Genomic DNA, 16,864 nt, shown 5'->3' with positions numbered 1-16,864 from the left:
GGTCTGCAAATCTTACATTTTCAAATAATTACTGAGTTCTGATTTTTTTTTTCCTGTGTCATATACAACATGTTATAAAATCCAATTAAAGTATTTGTTATGTTTATGAATTTCCCTCCCTCAAATAAGGTTCCTTGCAACTTAATTTTTTTTCTCTTTTATGAACATAACAAATTAAAATGGTCTCATTAGAGTAAATTATGTCAGAGTACTTAATATTTTTTAAAAATTCTGAGCTTTAAGGAAACAACCATATATCTGAACAAGTACTGTAGCTATGACAAACCATTAAGAAATTTGGTCTAACCAAATTGCTGCCATGTTTTGTAAAACAACATCTCAGATGACTGTTTAAATGAATAAAAGCTATTCTCTTCCTTATGTACTCTATTATAAACAGAAATACAAGAAACAACTGATGAAAATAAAATAATACTTACATCTTAGAAATCTTATACTTTGAAATTTTGCAAACATGTAAAACTTCACATTTATTTGAATATTTTGATTTTCTATTTTTTATCTTTGAGAGACAGAAGAGCCAAAGGAAGGCTTTTAAAAATCTTTTTGAATGCGTAACTGCAATCTCCCCCCTCACTAATAAGATTATTTTTGTTGAAGTTTTGCCAAGGCTACAGTTCCAAGGTGGGAGTCATAACCTCTAAGATTTAAGATGTTAGAACCCTAGTGCTGTGATTTTAGTGTTAGAACTTCCTGACTTATCTCTGTTTGGTTAATGAGAGGAAAGATGAAATGAAAATGAATATGATATGAATAGTATTTTCAAAATAACTGCTAGAGATGCTTTTCAGGTGTAGAAAAAGATGAGTAAATACAATGGGTAAAAATTGGGTATGGAACAGTGTTAAATTGAGGAGAAAGAGGTTTTTTAAAATTTAAACTTATGTCTGTCATACCTCCATTAGGTGGTCAGAAGAATACATAAAATCATATCACAAGCAAATAGCATCTTTGTCCAAGCTAAATAAGGTAAATGAAATATAGTTTTTTTAAAAATGGGCCATTTTATCTATCTTGAAAATTCATTAATCATCTTAAAGGGATCTTATTTTTACTTTATTATACTTCTTTAAAGTGTGAAATATTTAATTAAAACAATATTATTCTGTAGTTCTTAACCTGAAGACAGCTGATACCCACTTTTTTCTTTATTGTTCCATGGAAGACTCTCAGCTGAGCACTCAGCGACTGGAAAGAAGCTCTGGCTCACTTTATGCGGTAGGAACACAAATTGCTCAGCTTTTCCAGCTACAGAAGGATAGGTCCCAACCAGCATAGCTATTTGGTGGCAAAATGCTTTTTCTTTCTAACTGTAGTAAAAGCCCAATCAGGACTGAATGGAAGAGCACAGAAGCCAGTTCTTCAAGATCATGGAAATAAGTGCTAGTTCTTTTCCCTTCTTTCTCCTTTAAGGTATGATGCTTCCTTATGGCCATAATTGTGTGAATTTTTGTTTGAATTTTTCCTTCCAATTTTATGAGTGATGAAATGACACTAAAACAATACTGTGCATTGAATGGTGGCATCGTTCATATGAATGATTAGCTTCCTTTAAAAAAAATCACTAGAAAAATGGTATGGATGAACCCGTTGGCACGGCATGAACAGAGATGCAGATGTAGAAAACAGAGGTGTGGACATGGGGTGAGGGGAAAGAGGAGGTGGGATGAATTGGGAGACTGGGATTGACATATCTATACTACCCTGTGTCAAACAGAGAGTTAGTGGGAGCCTACTCTATAGCTTAGGGAGTTCAGCTCAGTGTTCTCTCATGATCTAGATGGGTGAGATAGGGGAGGTGTGAGCAAGGTCCATGAGGGAGGGGATATATGTACATATAAACTGATTCACTTTGTTGTAGAACAAAAATTAACCCGACATTGCAAAGCAACTGTTACTCCAATGATAAAGGAAAATCACCACTGTGCTATGAATGTGAGAGGATGGAATGCTATGTCACTGCTGAGAAGTGACATTTGGCATGTCTGGTCTGAATCCCATACTTCACAACCAAAGATGCTTTCTGCTACAAAAGCCAGAAGAAACATGCCTCACAGCACCCTAATTACAGCATGATTCTTACCTGGTAGCCAGAGTCATTACAGGTCATGTAGCATTTGCCACAGTTGATACACATCTCTTCATCGATCACAGCCACAACCTGCTCTGTGTTGTTCAGTTCACCATATGTTCCAAGGTACTGCAGAGCTTTTCCAATCACATCCTAAAAGATAGGCGCCGGATTACTTACGGGGCTCATTTTAAAACATTATCGTGTTATGACTAATATCGGTCCAAATCTCCCTGTTTTTATAGAATGTTGCATTATCTAACTTAGAAGATTTTAGATATTGTAGCTCTCATGGATATACTTTTTATAATTGTAGCTTACATATTTCTGTCTCCTGAAAGATGGACCCTCTCTCGATATCTAGCTTAGAAACACAAGACTTAACTCATTGCATTCAACAGGTTTTCCACGAATGATCTAAATCAATGTTTCTGTGGGCAGGAGAAATGACACATTTTCAATGGTTGTGGCTTTCTTTTCGTCTGTTTTGGACTTTGAATGATCCAAGTAATAAGGAGCAACAAAGGGAAATGCATTGATACTAGAAAACGTTAAGATTGCTAGGAATGAGAATAAAAATGTGAACACTATGCATTTATAGCACTGCATTTGAAGTCTAGATTTTCATTTAAAAAATGCTTTGATAGCATACCCACCTGTCATGTTTTGAAGAGTTATTTCATTATTTAAAAATTCTAATTTATGTTAATTAATTAGGTTAATCTAGTAGCTAAATAAGATGCTCTTTTACTATTAAAGAACTCGGATTTTCTTCATTCACCGTTGAAGATTCTTCATGCCGTTACACATCTTTGTTCTTCATATTAATTGGAAGTGTGCTTAATATGTGAAGCACAGAGGATGTTTCATCAACAATAAGAAACACTTTGTTTCATAAAACAAAACAAGAGAATGTAACAATGTTTGTCAAATTAGTATGCTGTCAAGATTTTCTGCTTCTGTTTTTAAATTTTAACAAGACAATCTTTTGTTTGAATTCAAGGTCCATGTTCAAGGAGGTTTCACTCTTATTAAAGCCATCTTCTGATATTCTCTTTGGTATTTTATTTCCTGCTCTTTTTTTTATGACCTTGGTTTACCCTTTTTAACTTTTATTTTTTTCCTGTTTCCACTCTAAATGACAATATGCTCATGACTTTGGGCTTTCAAACTGAAACAAAGTTTACATTATTATATACTGTTTATTGGTGTAGCTCTCAAGGAATAAGATCAGAAACTTACTGTCTTTTACTATTTTCTTTTCAGGGTGTTGAAGATATAATTTCAACAATCTCACTGTCTGTTTGTAGGGGGCTGCCTGGGGTCCAAATCAATATCTCTATCCAGAGTTTCTCTCACAAACTTAAGATCTTCATCAGTGGCATGATGAGCACCATTCCTAGAATTTGGTACAACAAATTCACCACTCACTGAACTTTTCATCAACATCACAAAATTGGATCTTTCTTCCGATTTCTTTAGTCATAGAAATACTGTTAGGATTTCTTCAATCACTGAGGCTTGAAATTTCAGAGTTGTATTTTACTCCTACTTCTCCCTACTCCAATATCTCAATGGTTGCCAAGTCTTTTGAGTTCTGGATTTGCAAAATCTTTTGAATATTCTTTCCATGTCCACTATGGTCTTTCACTTCAGTTCAGTTCAGTTCAGTTGCTCAGTCATGTCCGACTCTTTGCGACTCCATGAATCGCATCACGCCAGGCCTCCCTGTCCAACACCAACTCCTGGAGTTCACTCAAACTCACGTCCATTGAGTCGGTGATGCCATCCAGCCATCTCATCCTCTGTTGTCCCCTTCTCCTCCTGCCCCCAATCCCTCCCAGCATCAGAGTCTTTTCCAATGAGTCAACTCTTCGCATGAGGTAGCCAAAGTACTGGAGTTTCAGCTTTAGCATCATTCCTTCCAAAGAAATCCCAGGGCTGATCTCCTTCAGAATGGACTGGTTGGATCTCCATGCAGTCCAAGGGACTCTCAAGAGTCTTCTCCAACACCACAGTTCAAAAGCATCAATTCTTCATCTTTAACCACTATTAATTAATTTCCCATTACTTCTAAGGTAGTTACAAGAGCCTACACAGTAAGTCTCATTATTATATTCTTCCTTTCCCATCCTATCTTATGCAGTATTGTCATCTTAATCTGTGCTGTATAGCACAAACTGAATTTCCCACTACCTTACTAAAAAAAAAAAAATCTACTGAATTAAATACAGTTTCACATTTAAGTCTAGCATTTAAGGCTTTCACTGGCATGCCTTTTTTGGTCTGATGCTATACTAGACACATGCCTTGTACTGAACACACTTATCAATCAACTCTTCTGGTACCTAATTCTATCTTGGGTCTTCTGTCCAGAATACTCTTCCTTCCCATTTTGATTTTGAAAAATCTTGTCCATCCTTCAAAGACAGCTGACACACCACTACTCCAAGAAGATTTCCTGAATCTTTCCTTCTTTTCCAACCAAGAAAGGTGTGATCTCTCTTTTCTTCTTTCTCTTCTTTGTCTCCCACCTCTTTCTTTCCTACACACCCACAATGGCTCATAGTATTTTATCTATTATGTGGAACTAATGATTACAGATTACTTTGAGTTCTTACTATGTATTGGGCCAGCGCCATAATTTTTAAGCATTTTCTCACTTAAATTTCACATATATTATAGAGGATGAAGTGCCTAATATCTAAGGTATAAGAGTAAGTAAATAAAAAAGCAGGCATTCAGACTAGTGCTGCCTAATTTCAAAATCTATGTCTGTAAGCACTCTGTTATGCTGACTCATCTGTTACTTCTCTGTTTAGCAAATTCTGCTTCATCTTATACATATTTCTATATTTGCTTCCTATATGCAGTCTTTTACTAGGCTTTATTCATCTTTGTGTCATATGTGGTATATCTTGCTCCTGAGATCACTGAAATCTAATGGGTACTTGAATATTTGTTAAAATAAGTGCATCTTTCACTTCTTTATATATTAAATATATGGTAAAATATTAGGCTAAAATATTAGTTTTATTACAACTAAAATATTAGTTGTATGGGCCTAATAGCTATTTGTTAATTTACTAAATATTTTTTTAAAAAATATGAGATTCACAAAAAGATTTGAGTACTTTTTAAAAATCATTTTTTATTGGAGGATAATTGCTTCACAATATTGTGTTCAGTTCAGTCGCTCAATCGTGTCCAACTCTTTTTTACCCCATGGACTGCAGCAAGCCAGGCTTCCCTGTTCATCACCAACTCCCAGAGTTTACTCAAACTCATGTCCATTGCGTCAGTGATGCCATCCAACCATTTCATCCTCTGTTGTCCCCTTCTCCTCCTACCTTCAACCTTTCCCAGCATCAGGGTCTTTTCCAATGAGTTAGTTCTTCTCATCAGGTGGCCAAAGTATTGGAGTTTCAGCTTCAGCATCAGTCCTTCCAATGAATATTCAGGACGGATTTCCTTTAGGATGGACTGGTTTGATCTCCTTGCTGTCCAATGGACTCTCAAGAGTCTTCTCCAACACCACAGTTCAAAAGCATCAATTCTTCTGCACTCAGCTTTCTTTATAGTCCAACTCTCACATCCATACATGACTACTGGAAAAACCATAGCTTTGACTAGACAGACCTTTGCTTTTTAATATGCTGTCTAGGTTTGTCATAGCTTTTCTTCCAAGGAGCAAGCATTTTTAAAATTTCATGGCTGCTGTCACCATCTGCAGTGATTTTGGAGCTCCCCAAAATAAAGTCTCTCACTGTTTCCATTGTTTCCCTGTCTATTTGCCATGAAGTGATGGGACCAGATGCCATGATCTTAGTTTTCTGAATGTTGAGTTTTAAGCCAACTTTTTCACTCTCCTCTTTCACTGTCATCAAGAGGCACACAGATTTCTCAGGAGGCAGGTTAGGTGGTCTGGTATTCCCGTCTCTTGAAGAATTTTCCGCAGTTTGTTGCAATCCACACAGTCAAAGGCTTTGCCGTAGTCAGTAAATTAGAAGTAGATGTTTTTCTGGAACTCTTGCTTTTTTGATGATCCAACGGATGTTGGCTATTTGATTGACAATATTATGTTGGTTTGTGCCAAACATCAGCATGAATCAGCCACAGCTATACATATGTCCCCTCCCTCTTGAAGTACCCCCCCCCCCATTTCCTACCCTATTCCACCCCTCTAGGTTGTCCCAGAACACTGGGCTGAGTTCACTGTGTCACACAGGAAATTCCCACTTGCTATCTATTTTCCATATGATAATGTATATGTTTCCATGCTATCCTTTCAATTTTCCCCACCATCTCCTTCCCCCACTGTGTCTACAAGTTTGTTTTCTGTTTCTGTGTTTCTACTGCTACCCTGAAAATAGGTTCATCAATATCATCTTGATTCTATACACATGCATTAATATACAACATTTGTATTTTGCTTTCTTACTTCTTCACTCTGTATAATGGGTCTATGTTCATCCACCTCATTAGAACTGACTCAAATGTGTTATTTTTTTTTTATAGCTGAGTAATATTCTATTGTATTGATGTACCACAATTTCTGTAGCCATTCATCTGTCAATGGACATCTAGGTTGCTTCCAGATCCTAGCTATTGTAAAAAATGCTGCAACAAGCATTGGGGTACATATGTCTCTTTCAATTATGGTTTTCTCAGGGTAGTTGCCCAGTAGTGGGATTGTTGGGTCATATGGTAGTTTTATTCCTGGCTTCTTAAGGAATCTTGCCTACTTCTTTAAATACAAAATAATCATAGTCAAAGAATCTGGATATGCTTAATATTTTCTGATACTATTTTAAATCAGTAAATGGATGAGGTTCTTCTATGGCTGTAAAAGACAATATGTGATAGAAAATAAGTTTTTCAATCTAATAAACAACCCAGTCAAAATGGTTGTTTCATTGGATTAGAGCACGACTTGACTGAAATAATCAGTAAATATTCAAAACATGATTAAACAGGAAACTCCCTAGACAGGAATCCAGCTTATAAGGTTTATTCCAAAGAAACAATGCATATTTCTAAGAAATGTTATTGTAGGAAGCAAATTCACATTCTGCATATATCAAATACCCTTTTTGCACTTTATTGGAGAATTGTTCTCGTCATTTATTAGAACACCATTTTTTTAATGTGAAACTAAATAAAACAAAGTCTTTGGAGCTCTAAAGTTTATTAACACATGGTGTTAAATTGAGTCATTTGCAGTGATGTGATGAACCTCGAGTATATCACAGAGTGAAGCAAGTCAGAAAGAGAAAGAAAAAGAATGTGTATTAATGCATACATATGGACCCTAGGAAAACAGTAACTGATGAAACTATTTGCAGGGCAGAAGCAGAGATGCAGACATAGAGAACGGACATGTGGGCACAGCGGGGGAAGAGAGGGTGGGATGAATTGAGAGGGCAGCTTTGGCATACATACATTTGTGCTCGTGCACATCCACTCAGTCATGTCCAACTCTTTGTGACCCCCTCAACCATAGTCTGCCAAGATCTTTTGCCCATGGAATTTTCCAGACATTAATACTGGAGCAGATGGCTATGTCTACTCCAGGGCATCTTGTCAAGCTAGGGACTGAACCCACATCTCCTGTGTCTCCTGCATTTGGCAAGTGGATTCTTTGCCACTGAACACCTGGGAAGCCTATATATACAGTACCATGTATAAAATAGATAGCTAGTGGGAAGCTGCTATGTAGCAGAGTGAGCTAAGCTCAGTGCTCTGTGATGAACTAAGGGGTAGGATCAGGAGGTGGAGAGGAGGCTCAAGAGGGAGGGCATATATATATACTGATAGCTGAGTCACAGTGTTGTACAGCAGAAACCAATACAACATTGTAAAGCAATTATTCCCCAATTAAAAAGAAATCACCTCTCTTTCATCATAGTTCTTAAGAAAATTATATATATCTTTTAATCTGAAAAATGATACAAGAATGACAACTATTTTAAATTATTTTGGAAAGAGTATCAAAGAAAATGAATTATCATTCTATGCGGTGGAAAATGTGGACGTTTGTTTAAAATCAAAGCTTCCATGTAGTACTGTCAGCTTATGAAAACCCTTGAGTCTACATTCTGGAATCTGGAGTTTGCTGAAAGGTTCATATAATCAGTGAGGCACATATGGCTAGTCTAGTCCCTGTTGGACACACATCTGTGGCGATTAGGGAAACTACATTCATTATTACAAGCAAGGTATGGCTGTACAAAGGTCACGTGATGTGCTATAGTCATCCCTGATTAGTGGAAAAGTTTATGTATGAATGTGTATGTGGGAAAAAGTGATGCTAAATTCTTTAAAGTATAGATGATACATTTGATTTAAATATCTGTTCCCAAAATTAATGTTGGAAAAGAGTACAGAATTCTAGAATCACATCTTTGTCAATTAATTATTTGTTTGGGATAATCAAAAGAACTTTGTAAAAGAGATCAGTCAATATTTCTGTTTAATACAAACTTTAGGATCAAAGAATGAGGAACTAGAGGACCCCCATCTATCCGAAACAGCCAATATTTAAATCATTTGATGTAGGTGTTTAATTACTTTACCATTTCCTTTTCTGTACTGTTACCAATGTCACAGGTTCATATTTTTTATATCAGGTTCACTGCTTGCTTAATTATCCTATCAAAATAGGAAATGAGATAATTTGGTTTGTTTCTACTGAATTTATGCTGACACTTAATAATTTCTCTTTTAACTAATGTTCTCAAATCAAAAGTTCAATGATCCTTAATGAAACTTTTCTACTTCTGTCTTTTCCTCACTCTCCTTGCCACATCCACTTTTTTCTTTTCTAAAAAACCTGGCGTGTTCATGCTCAGTCGCTCGTCATGTCCAACTCTTTGCTATCCAGTGGACTGTAGGCCACCAGGCTCCTCTGTCCATAGGATTTTCCAGGCAAGAATACTGGAATGGGTTGCTGTTTTCTTCTCCAGTGGATCTTCCCAACCCAGGGATGGAACCCACATCTTCTGCATTGGCAGGTGGATTCCTGACCACTGGGAAGAATGTGGGAAGCCCAAAAGAACCCAGAGCACCATTTATTTTTCAGCAGTGTGATAGAGCAATATCATACAAAAATACTCTCAAAAATATTGCACACAATTTATTTTTGATATCTTGTATAATGTCCTCTGAGGAAGGAGATAGGGAGGGTGACTGTACAATTAGAAAAAGAAGTCTAAATTCTTTAAATTTAGAGTTTAAATTCAGTTGAACTCTGATAACAGGACTCAGGATGAATAAGGTGAACTGGGAGGGCAGAGACAAAGCTTGATTCAGGAAATAAAGAAGTAGGTTAGTGGAGAAGGTGAGAGAAGCAAGCAAACCAAGAGATGGGATAGAAGCTAATGGAGTGTTAGTCACTCAGTTGTATCCAACTCTTTGTGATCCCATGGACTGTAGCCTGCCAGGATCCTCTGTCCATGGGATTCTCCAGACAAGAATACTGGAGTGGGTTGCCATTCGCTTCTCCAGGTGATCTTACTGACCCAGGAATTGATCCCAGGTCTCCTGCATTGCAGGCACATTCATTACCATCTGAGCCACTAGGGAAGCCCAGAAGCTAATGAAGATCTGGGAAATGAAGTGGGTGAGGTGAGAGGGTGGAGTGGGAGATAGACAAATGGGTGTGATTTGGGTGTGGTGGAGGTTGGTTCAGTACAGATTTGTGGCCCTGATCACTGTATTCTTTTTATGTGGGTTGATTCAGGCTTTAAAGTAGCAAGTTCTTGCCAGACACTTTATATTTAAATGCATTTAATGAGGCTAAACAGAGAAGGCAGTGGTACCCCGCTCCAGTACTTTTGCATGGAAAATCCCAAGGATGGAGGAGCCTGGTAGGCTGCAGTCCATGGGGTCGCTAAGAGTTGGACACGACTGAACGACTTCACTTTCACTTTTCACTTTCATGCATTGGAGAAGGAAATGGCAACCCACTCCAGTGTTCTTGCCTGGAGAATCCCAGGGACCCTGGTGGGCTGCCGTCTATGGGGTTGCACAGAGTCAGACACGACTGAAGTGACTTAGCAGTAGCAGTAGCAATGAGGCTAAATGTGATGTGTTTTTACTGTATCCTTATGGCACCCCACTCCAGTACTCTTGCCTGGAAAATTCCATGGACTGAGGAGCCTGGTGGGCTGCAGTCCATGGGGTTGCTGACGGCTGGACACAACTGAGAGACTTCACTTTTGCTTTTCACTTTCATGCACTGGAGAAGGAAATGGCAACCCACTCCAGTGTTCTTGCCTGGAGAATCCCAGGGACGGGGGAGCCTGGTGGGCTGCTGTCTATGGGGTCGCACAGAGTCGGACACGACTGAAGTGACGTAGTAGTAGTAGTACCTTATTCAACTCTTGAATATGTTTTCCCTGTTCTTTTCGGTTCTGAGAGCATTCTTTATGGGGATGCTAGACAGATAATAGGAATTGAACAATTCTAATTGTAAATTAATTATATATCATCTATTCAAAGTAATAGGTGTTTCCTCTTTCCCTTTTAAAAAAAAAAATTAACAAAGTACATTTCTACTTTTCCTAATATTTTCTCCAAATTCAGATAATTTGAGGCCTTGTTACTTCTGAAACATGTTAAAATCTTAAGGCCACTGTTTTCTGATCATCGTTGGTTATATGATCTCTATTTTCTTATATGACCATTGAAAACAGAATTATCTAAATGCTTAACTCTTTTCCTACTCCTTGTGAAACTCAGAGATTATGTCATCAAATTTCAATTTGGCAGCTTATCATTCTTCTTGATCAATGTTCAAGTTAGAGCTCTGACTACGGGATTGTTTTCTATTGTTGTTTCTGAATTCCCTGAAAGTAGATTCACTTAAGGTGGCATACTTGTACATTTTACCTCAGACTTCCTTTCTATGGCCTAATGAACTCTAAGATGACTTAGAATGGTTACTTTCCTTCAAGATTCTTTTAGCTGCCATTTTCCACAAACAGATTTTTATAGGGAGCCAGAAATAAGCCAATGCAGTAAGTTCCTCATTGCTTCTTTCTCTTTTGTGAGATTAAATTTCCAACAAGGCAATTCAATAATTTTTCCGATGTTTTGCCTTTAGTGGAGTGGGATTTTCATCTGAAGTCTATAAAGGCTTACATTGCTGCTCTATCTTGCCCGTCCATATTAACCATCTGGTTACGAGGTCTCTGATGTAATCCCAGGATAACACTTCTGTTCTCCTTTCACACTCTCCTGCAGCTGCTTCCTGCATGCTTTACCTTCAGGTATGTGGATTTCCATGCATGTGCACATCTTTTTGACATATTCTGCTTCTCCTCTAGCTGTTCGATTAGACCTATTTATTTCAAACAAGATACACCTTTCCATCATCATATTCCAGTCAGGAATCACATTTCAAAATATCCTCGCAAGACTTAAGAGATGATTTTTACCAAAAAATTATTTTCGTGTGTTTTAAAGTTCTGTTTGATGATTTTTCATCTCCTACTTGTCTGTATACAGACAACTGAGAATGTGAGTACCTCCTGCCCATTTCTCTGGTATCTTCTGAAAATTGCTGGGGAAGTCCTGCAGTATTTTTCTTTCTGCGCCATCCCTTTTATGCTTCATAGTATATAATATGGCCTTACAGTTTTCTCTGAGTACTTTTCTCCTTCCCCTCACAACTCAATTGAAATAATAAACCACTCGATCAGGCTGACTGGTCTCCTGCCAACACTGTCTTGCCAGTCTTATGAGATGCAGTCCATCTCCTACTAGAAGCAGCAGGAAGAAGAGATGAAAACATCACTTGTGCCCCTAAACCATTCATTTTCCTACCCAGAAATTCAAAGACGTTAGAGATACATTCCTGACTTCATAAAGAGAATGAGAATTCATTCTCATATATATCAACAGAAGTGGGAAGCATTCGGGGAACTTTATAAGTCCTGGCAGAATCTCAAATCTCTGTTATACTCTGCCTGGGAATAAGGCACGTCTCTTATTTAGCAGGGCCAAATATGCACACTGTCACTTCAGTTTTCTTCAGCCAGGAGACAAAAGTGCCTCCTATTTGGCTTCTTTTCTCTAGCACAGGTGAACCTGTGGAATGTCAGGAGCTTCTTCAGAAGGTCCTGGTTCATCTTTGAGAAGACTTATGTATTGCTGGAGGCCAGCTGTCTTTTGCTTAGTTTATCTCATTCTTCCCCTTCAGTCTTCCAATACTGATTTGGATTACCCTCCTCCTCCTCAGAATCCTTTTCTTTCAATTTCTTTCACAAAAGTGAAAGCCCCACAGTATGGCAATATGTACAATAAAGGCTGTGTCACTATGAAGTGGAAGCCAAGATGTAGGGTTGATAAAGAGGAAACTGACTGGATGCCAGGCAGACTCTAGTGAAAGTGAAGTTTCTCAGTCATGTCTGACTCTTTGATAACCCATGGACTGTAGTCTACCAGGCTCCTCTGTCCATGGGATTATCCAGGTAAGAGTGCTGGAGTGGGCTGCTATTTCCTTCTCCAGGGGATCGTCCCAATCCAGGGATTGAACCTGGGTCTCCCACACTGCAGACAGGCACTTTACCATCTGAGCCACCAGGGAAGCCCAGCTGACTCTAGGGCCCTAGATTATTCCTTGATGTAGGACTGACAGTCTCTGAGACCAGTTTTTAGCTTCCAAGGATGCAAAGAGAACCTGGATACCATGTTGGCTAGCAAAGACTTCTAGTTCTTAGGGACCCTTAGTCACTGTGTAACTCCTGGTACTCCAGCTGAAATTCTTAGAAGTGTAACCAGTACATCTCCTTGCCCTTTCACATTATATTAAGACCAATGGAGAAAACTGGATTATTTTCCTCATTATTACCTCTAGTTTGGTCCTTTCTATAAGTCTTATTGAACAAAAGAATGAGTTGTATTGGATTTAAGATCCCATGGCTGCAAATTATTCCAAGTATGTATTAATACTATGCTTTGCCAACATACTCATATGCTTAAAATGCCACTTTTCTTTTTTTTTTCTCCCTTTCATGAGAGACAGTAGAAGATAGTGATTAAGGGCTCAAGTTCTAGAGCCAGATTTTGGAATCAAATCTTGGTTTTGACATCTTTCTAGCTGTGTGAGCTTAGATAAGTTATTTAACCTCTCTGTTTATTAATTACTTAATCAGTAAACTAGGGAAAACATGGGTACCTGATAGGGCTATGGTGAGGCTTAAATGAGTTAATTCACAGGCGTGCAGAACAGTGACTGAAACCTCATAAGTACTCAATAAATATTAGCTTTTATTATTAATTCTCTGCTTAATTAACACTAATTTATTAAACTCCATGTTAAATATCACCATCTCTGTGAAGCTTTCCACAATTACCCGAGGCAGAACTAATCCCTTTCACTCCTCTCTGTTCCCAGAGCATTTTGTACATATTTGAATGAACTGTAAATAATTTTTAACATGTGTCTTTCTCCCTTGTTAGACTATGAGCTCCATAAAGATAGATATCTTTCTTTTTAAAATTCATGTTGTATTCCCAGTTTCTAGCACAATTCCTGGATTGCAGCGACTGCATAATAAATATATGTTAGCACTACATGTCCTCCGAGATCAGGAAAATTGTGGTGCCTTGGACTGTGTACCTTGTATGTCTCTGGAAATAGACCCAGTCCTTAGCACACTGCCAGTCACATAGCAAATACTCAATAAATATTTACTGAGTGACTGATATTGAAACTGCCTACGTCTGTAGCAGCAGACCATTACTTCTTATCTGAGGTATTTGAAAGAAAAAGAACAAAAGATGAGATCTATTGAGCATGGCTTGCTTAGAAATAATATTGTCACACTCATAACCAGGGAAGACGGGGGTAGATTAGAAACTTGAATGCATGGCTGAAAAACTTGTTCAGACAAGAGGGGCTTAGTTAACTTTGTGGGGCACTGGGGCCCTCTCTATAGCAGATGGGGAATAATATACTGTGCTAGCTGAGAGGATAAACAAAGCATTGTCATGGAGTTTAAACTATTGAACAGAGGAATCTATAAAGAGGCCAGCAGAGGAGAGAACAAACAAGCTAAAATAAACAGATGGGTGGACAGAAAAAAATATTAAGCATGAAAATAGATAACCCAGAGCCTCAGGAAAAAGGGAAGAAGGAAAAATGGTTATGTCAAGCATAGAAGAAACACTGTAGAGAAAATATGAAGGCAATGATGAAGCAGCAGAGGGAAGAACGTGGTGTGCCAGGGTAAGTGCGGTACAGTGAAACAACAAAAGCACGGGGAAGCAGTGTCTGACTCACAGGCAGAGATAAAACGACTCTTAAAGGGAATGTGACTATTCATTTCAATGTCATCCAGATGGAGTGGGAATTAATGGGGAAGGGGCGGGGGGCTTGCATGAAAGGGACAATAACTGTGTCCCCTTACATTTGAATAGAACTATTGGAGAAGGAAATGGCAACCCACTCCAGTGTTCTTGCCTGGAGAATCCCAGGGACGGGGGAGCCTGGTGGGCTGCTGTCTATGGGGTCGCACAGAGTCGGACACGACTGAAGCAACTTAGCAGTAGCAGCATGCTTTAGGTGAGGGGGCTTCCCAGGTGGCTCAGTGGTAAAGAATCCGCCTGCCAATACCGGAGACACAAGAGCTGCAGGTTTGATTCTTTGGTCGGGAAGATGCCCGGGAGAAGGAAATGCCAACCTGTTCCAATATTCTTGCCTGGAGAATCCAATGGACAGAGGACCCTCATGGACTACAGCTCATGGGGTCACAAACAGCTGGACACAACTGAGCCGCTGGGCAAACATGCTGAGTACGATACTTGCACACACATCACTTCATTTAGAACAATGGAGTTGCGGCCTTCTGACATCTAGTATTTATTCTCCTTCCTGCCAGTGTCTCCCCTATCTTGTTGCAATAGCCTTCTAACCAGTCTCCCTGCTTTTGTCCTTGCCCATCTAGGATCTCGCTCAACCCTGCAGCCAGATGATCCTTGGAAAAACTGAGTCTGATTACATCATTCTTCCTTTTAAAAAAGCCTCCACAGTTTCCTGCCAAGGACTTTCCTACTTCGGAGTCTTTGCATTTTCTGTTCCTTCTGAATGGAATGTTGTAGCCTCGGGTGCTTATCTGCATTTATCACTCTCTCTCTGTGAAATGTCTACTCATGCCATTGAACCAGGCAGGCAACCCCTGAAAAACCTCTCCAGCGATTCCTTTCTCCAAACCCTGCTGCATCTTCTCCACAGCACTGTGACCATCTGATAACAGTATGTATCCATTCGCTCATTTGTTTATTGACTGTTCTCACTAAAATGCAGGCACCCTTAGAACTGGGCTTTTGTTTTGTTCACTACTGACTTGCTGGTGACTAGATCATTGCTGGAACATAGTGAGTGGATATTAATAGTCATTGGATGAATGACAAAATGGATGTATGGGTAAATAGGACAATTACTGCCAATTGGCAATTGAAATCTCAGTGGTTACATGTGAAAGACACAACAAAACAGTATTGGATGCTCTTGCTAAGATGAGTAGCACTTTCTGACCTGTGGTCCACTTCCCCAGACTTCCTCTTCCCTCCCCTCCCCTCCTCCACATCACCATTTCCTTCTGGTTATTCTCTTATTTCTTTGATCACTTGATCCCATTTTCTTCCCCAGAATTTCTATTCCCTCATAGGGTATTAGGTTAAGCAAGAAATAAGAAAATATATGAGAAGCTGCTGTCCTGTGACTGGAAACTTGTAGGCGGTGAGTATGTTAGTTATTTTCTCTTTATATCCTCCAGCACAGGTCCATAATTAGCCTGAGTTCACTAACTTCAATATGTTCAAATCCATATTTTTCATCCACATCAAAAAAACTCATCAAACCTAAAAACACCAAGAAAAAAACCTTGATTCATTATCTTTTATTTTTCTTTTAGTTCGTGGCTCAAAGGTTAAAGCGTCCGCCTCCAATGTGGGAGACCTGGGTTTCATCCCTGGGTCGGGAAGATCCCCTGGAGAAGGAAACGGTAACCCACTCCAGTATTCTTGCCTGGAGAACCCCATGGACAGAGATGCCTGGTAGGCTACAGTCCATGTGTTCTCAAAGAGTCGGACATGACAGAGTGACTTCACTCACTATCAATAATCTAAGCATCTTAATCTCCTTAAATGCAACTCCTTACCATTCCTTATACCCCAGTATATAAAAGAATCACCAAGTTTTAGAAGAATTAACAGGACTTCTTCAATTTCACCTCTGTCTATGTTTCCATTACCCTATCACTGGGAATATCCCCTTTTCCTCTTAATCTTCTAGTAACTACCCAGTCTTGGTTTGGTTTCAAGTCTCTCAGTCGTGTCCGACTCTTTGAGACCCCATGAATCACAGCACGCCAGGCCTCCCTGTCCATCATCAACTCCCGGAGTTCACTCAGACTCATGTCCATCAAGTTGGTGATGCCATTCAGCCATCTCATCCTCTGTCGTCCTCTTCTCCTCCTGCCCCCAATTCCTCCCAGCATCAGAGTCTTTTCCAATGAGTCAACTCTTTGCATGAGGTGGCCAAAGTATTGGAGTTTCACCTTTAGCATCAGTCCTTCCAATGAACACCCAGGACTGATCTCCTTTAGAATGGACTGGTTGGATCTCCTTGCAGTCCTAGGGACTCTCAAGAGTCTTCTCCAACACCACAGTTCAAAAGCATCAATTTTTTGGCGCTCAGCTTTCTTCATAGTCCAACTCTCACATCCATACATGACCACTGGAAAAACCATAGCCTTGACTAGA

At 39.1% G+C, this 16,864-nt stretch overlaps 1 protein-coding gene across 1 annotated transcript in view; it reads right to left on the bottom strand.

Annotated features, from left to right (window-relative positions):
- Nucleotides 1-16,864, bottom strand: part of DPYD (dihydropyrimidine dehydrogenase) — a 930,468-nt gene that overhangs the window by 3,854 nt on the left and 909,750 nt on the right. Inside the window, exon 22 of the mRNA XM_005888124.3 lies at nucleotides 2,105-2,245. Within this exon, the coding sequence (XP_005888186.1) occupies nucleotides 2,105-2,245 (141 nt within the window). The remainder of the gene's footprint in view (nucleotides 1-2,104; nucleotides 2,246-16,864) is intronic.

This window comes from Bos mutus, chromosome 3 (genome assembly GCF_027580195.1).
Source record: "Bos mutus isolate GX-2022 chromosome 3, NWIPB_WYAK_1.1, whole genome shotgun sequence".
In the NCBI taxonomy this organism is placed as follows: Eukaryota; Metazoa; Chordata; class Mammalia; order Artiodactyla; family Bovidae; genus Bos; species Bos mutus.
Note: the sequence above shows the minus strand (reverse complement) of the source record. Positions and strands in the feature narration are given on the sequence as shown.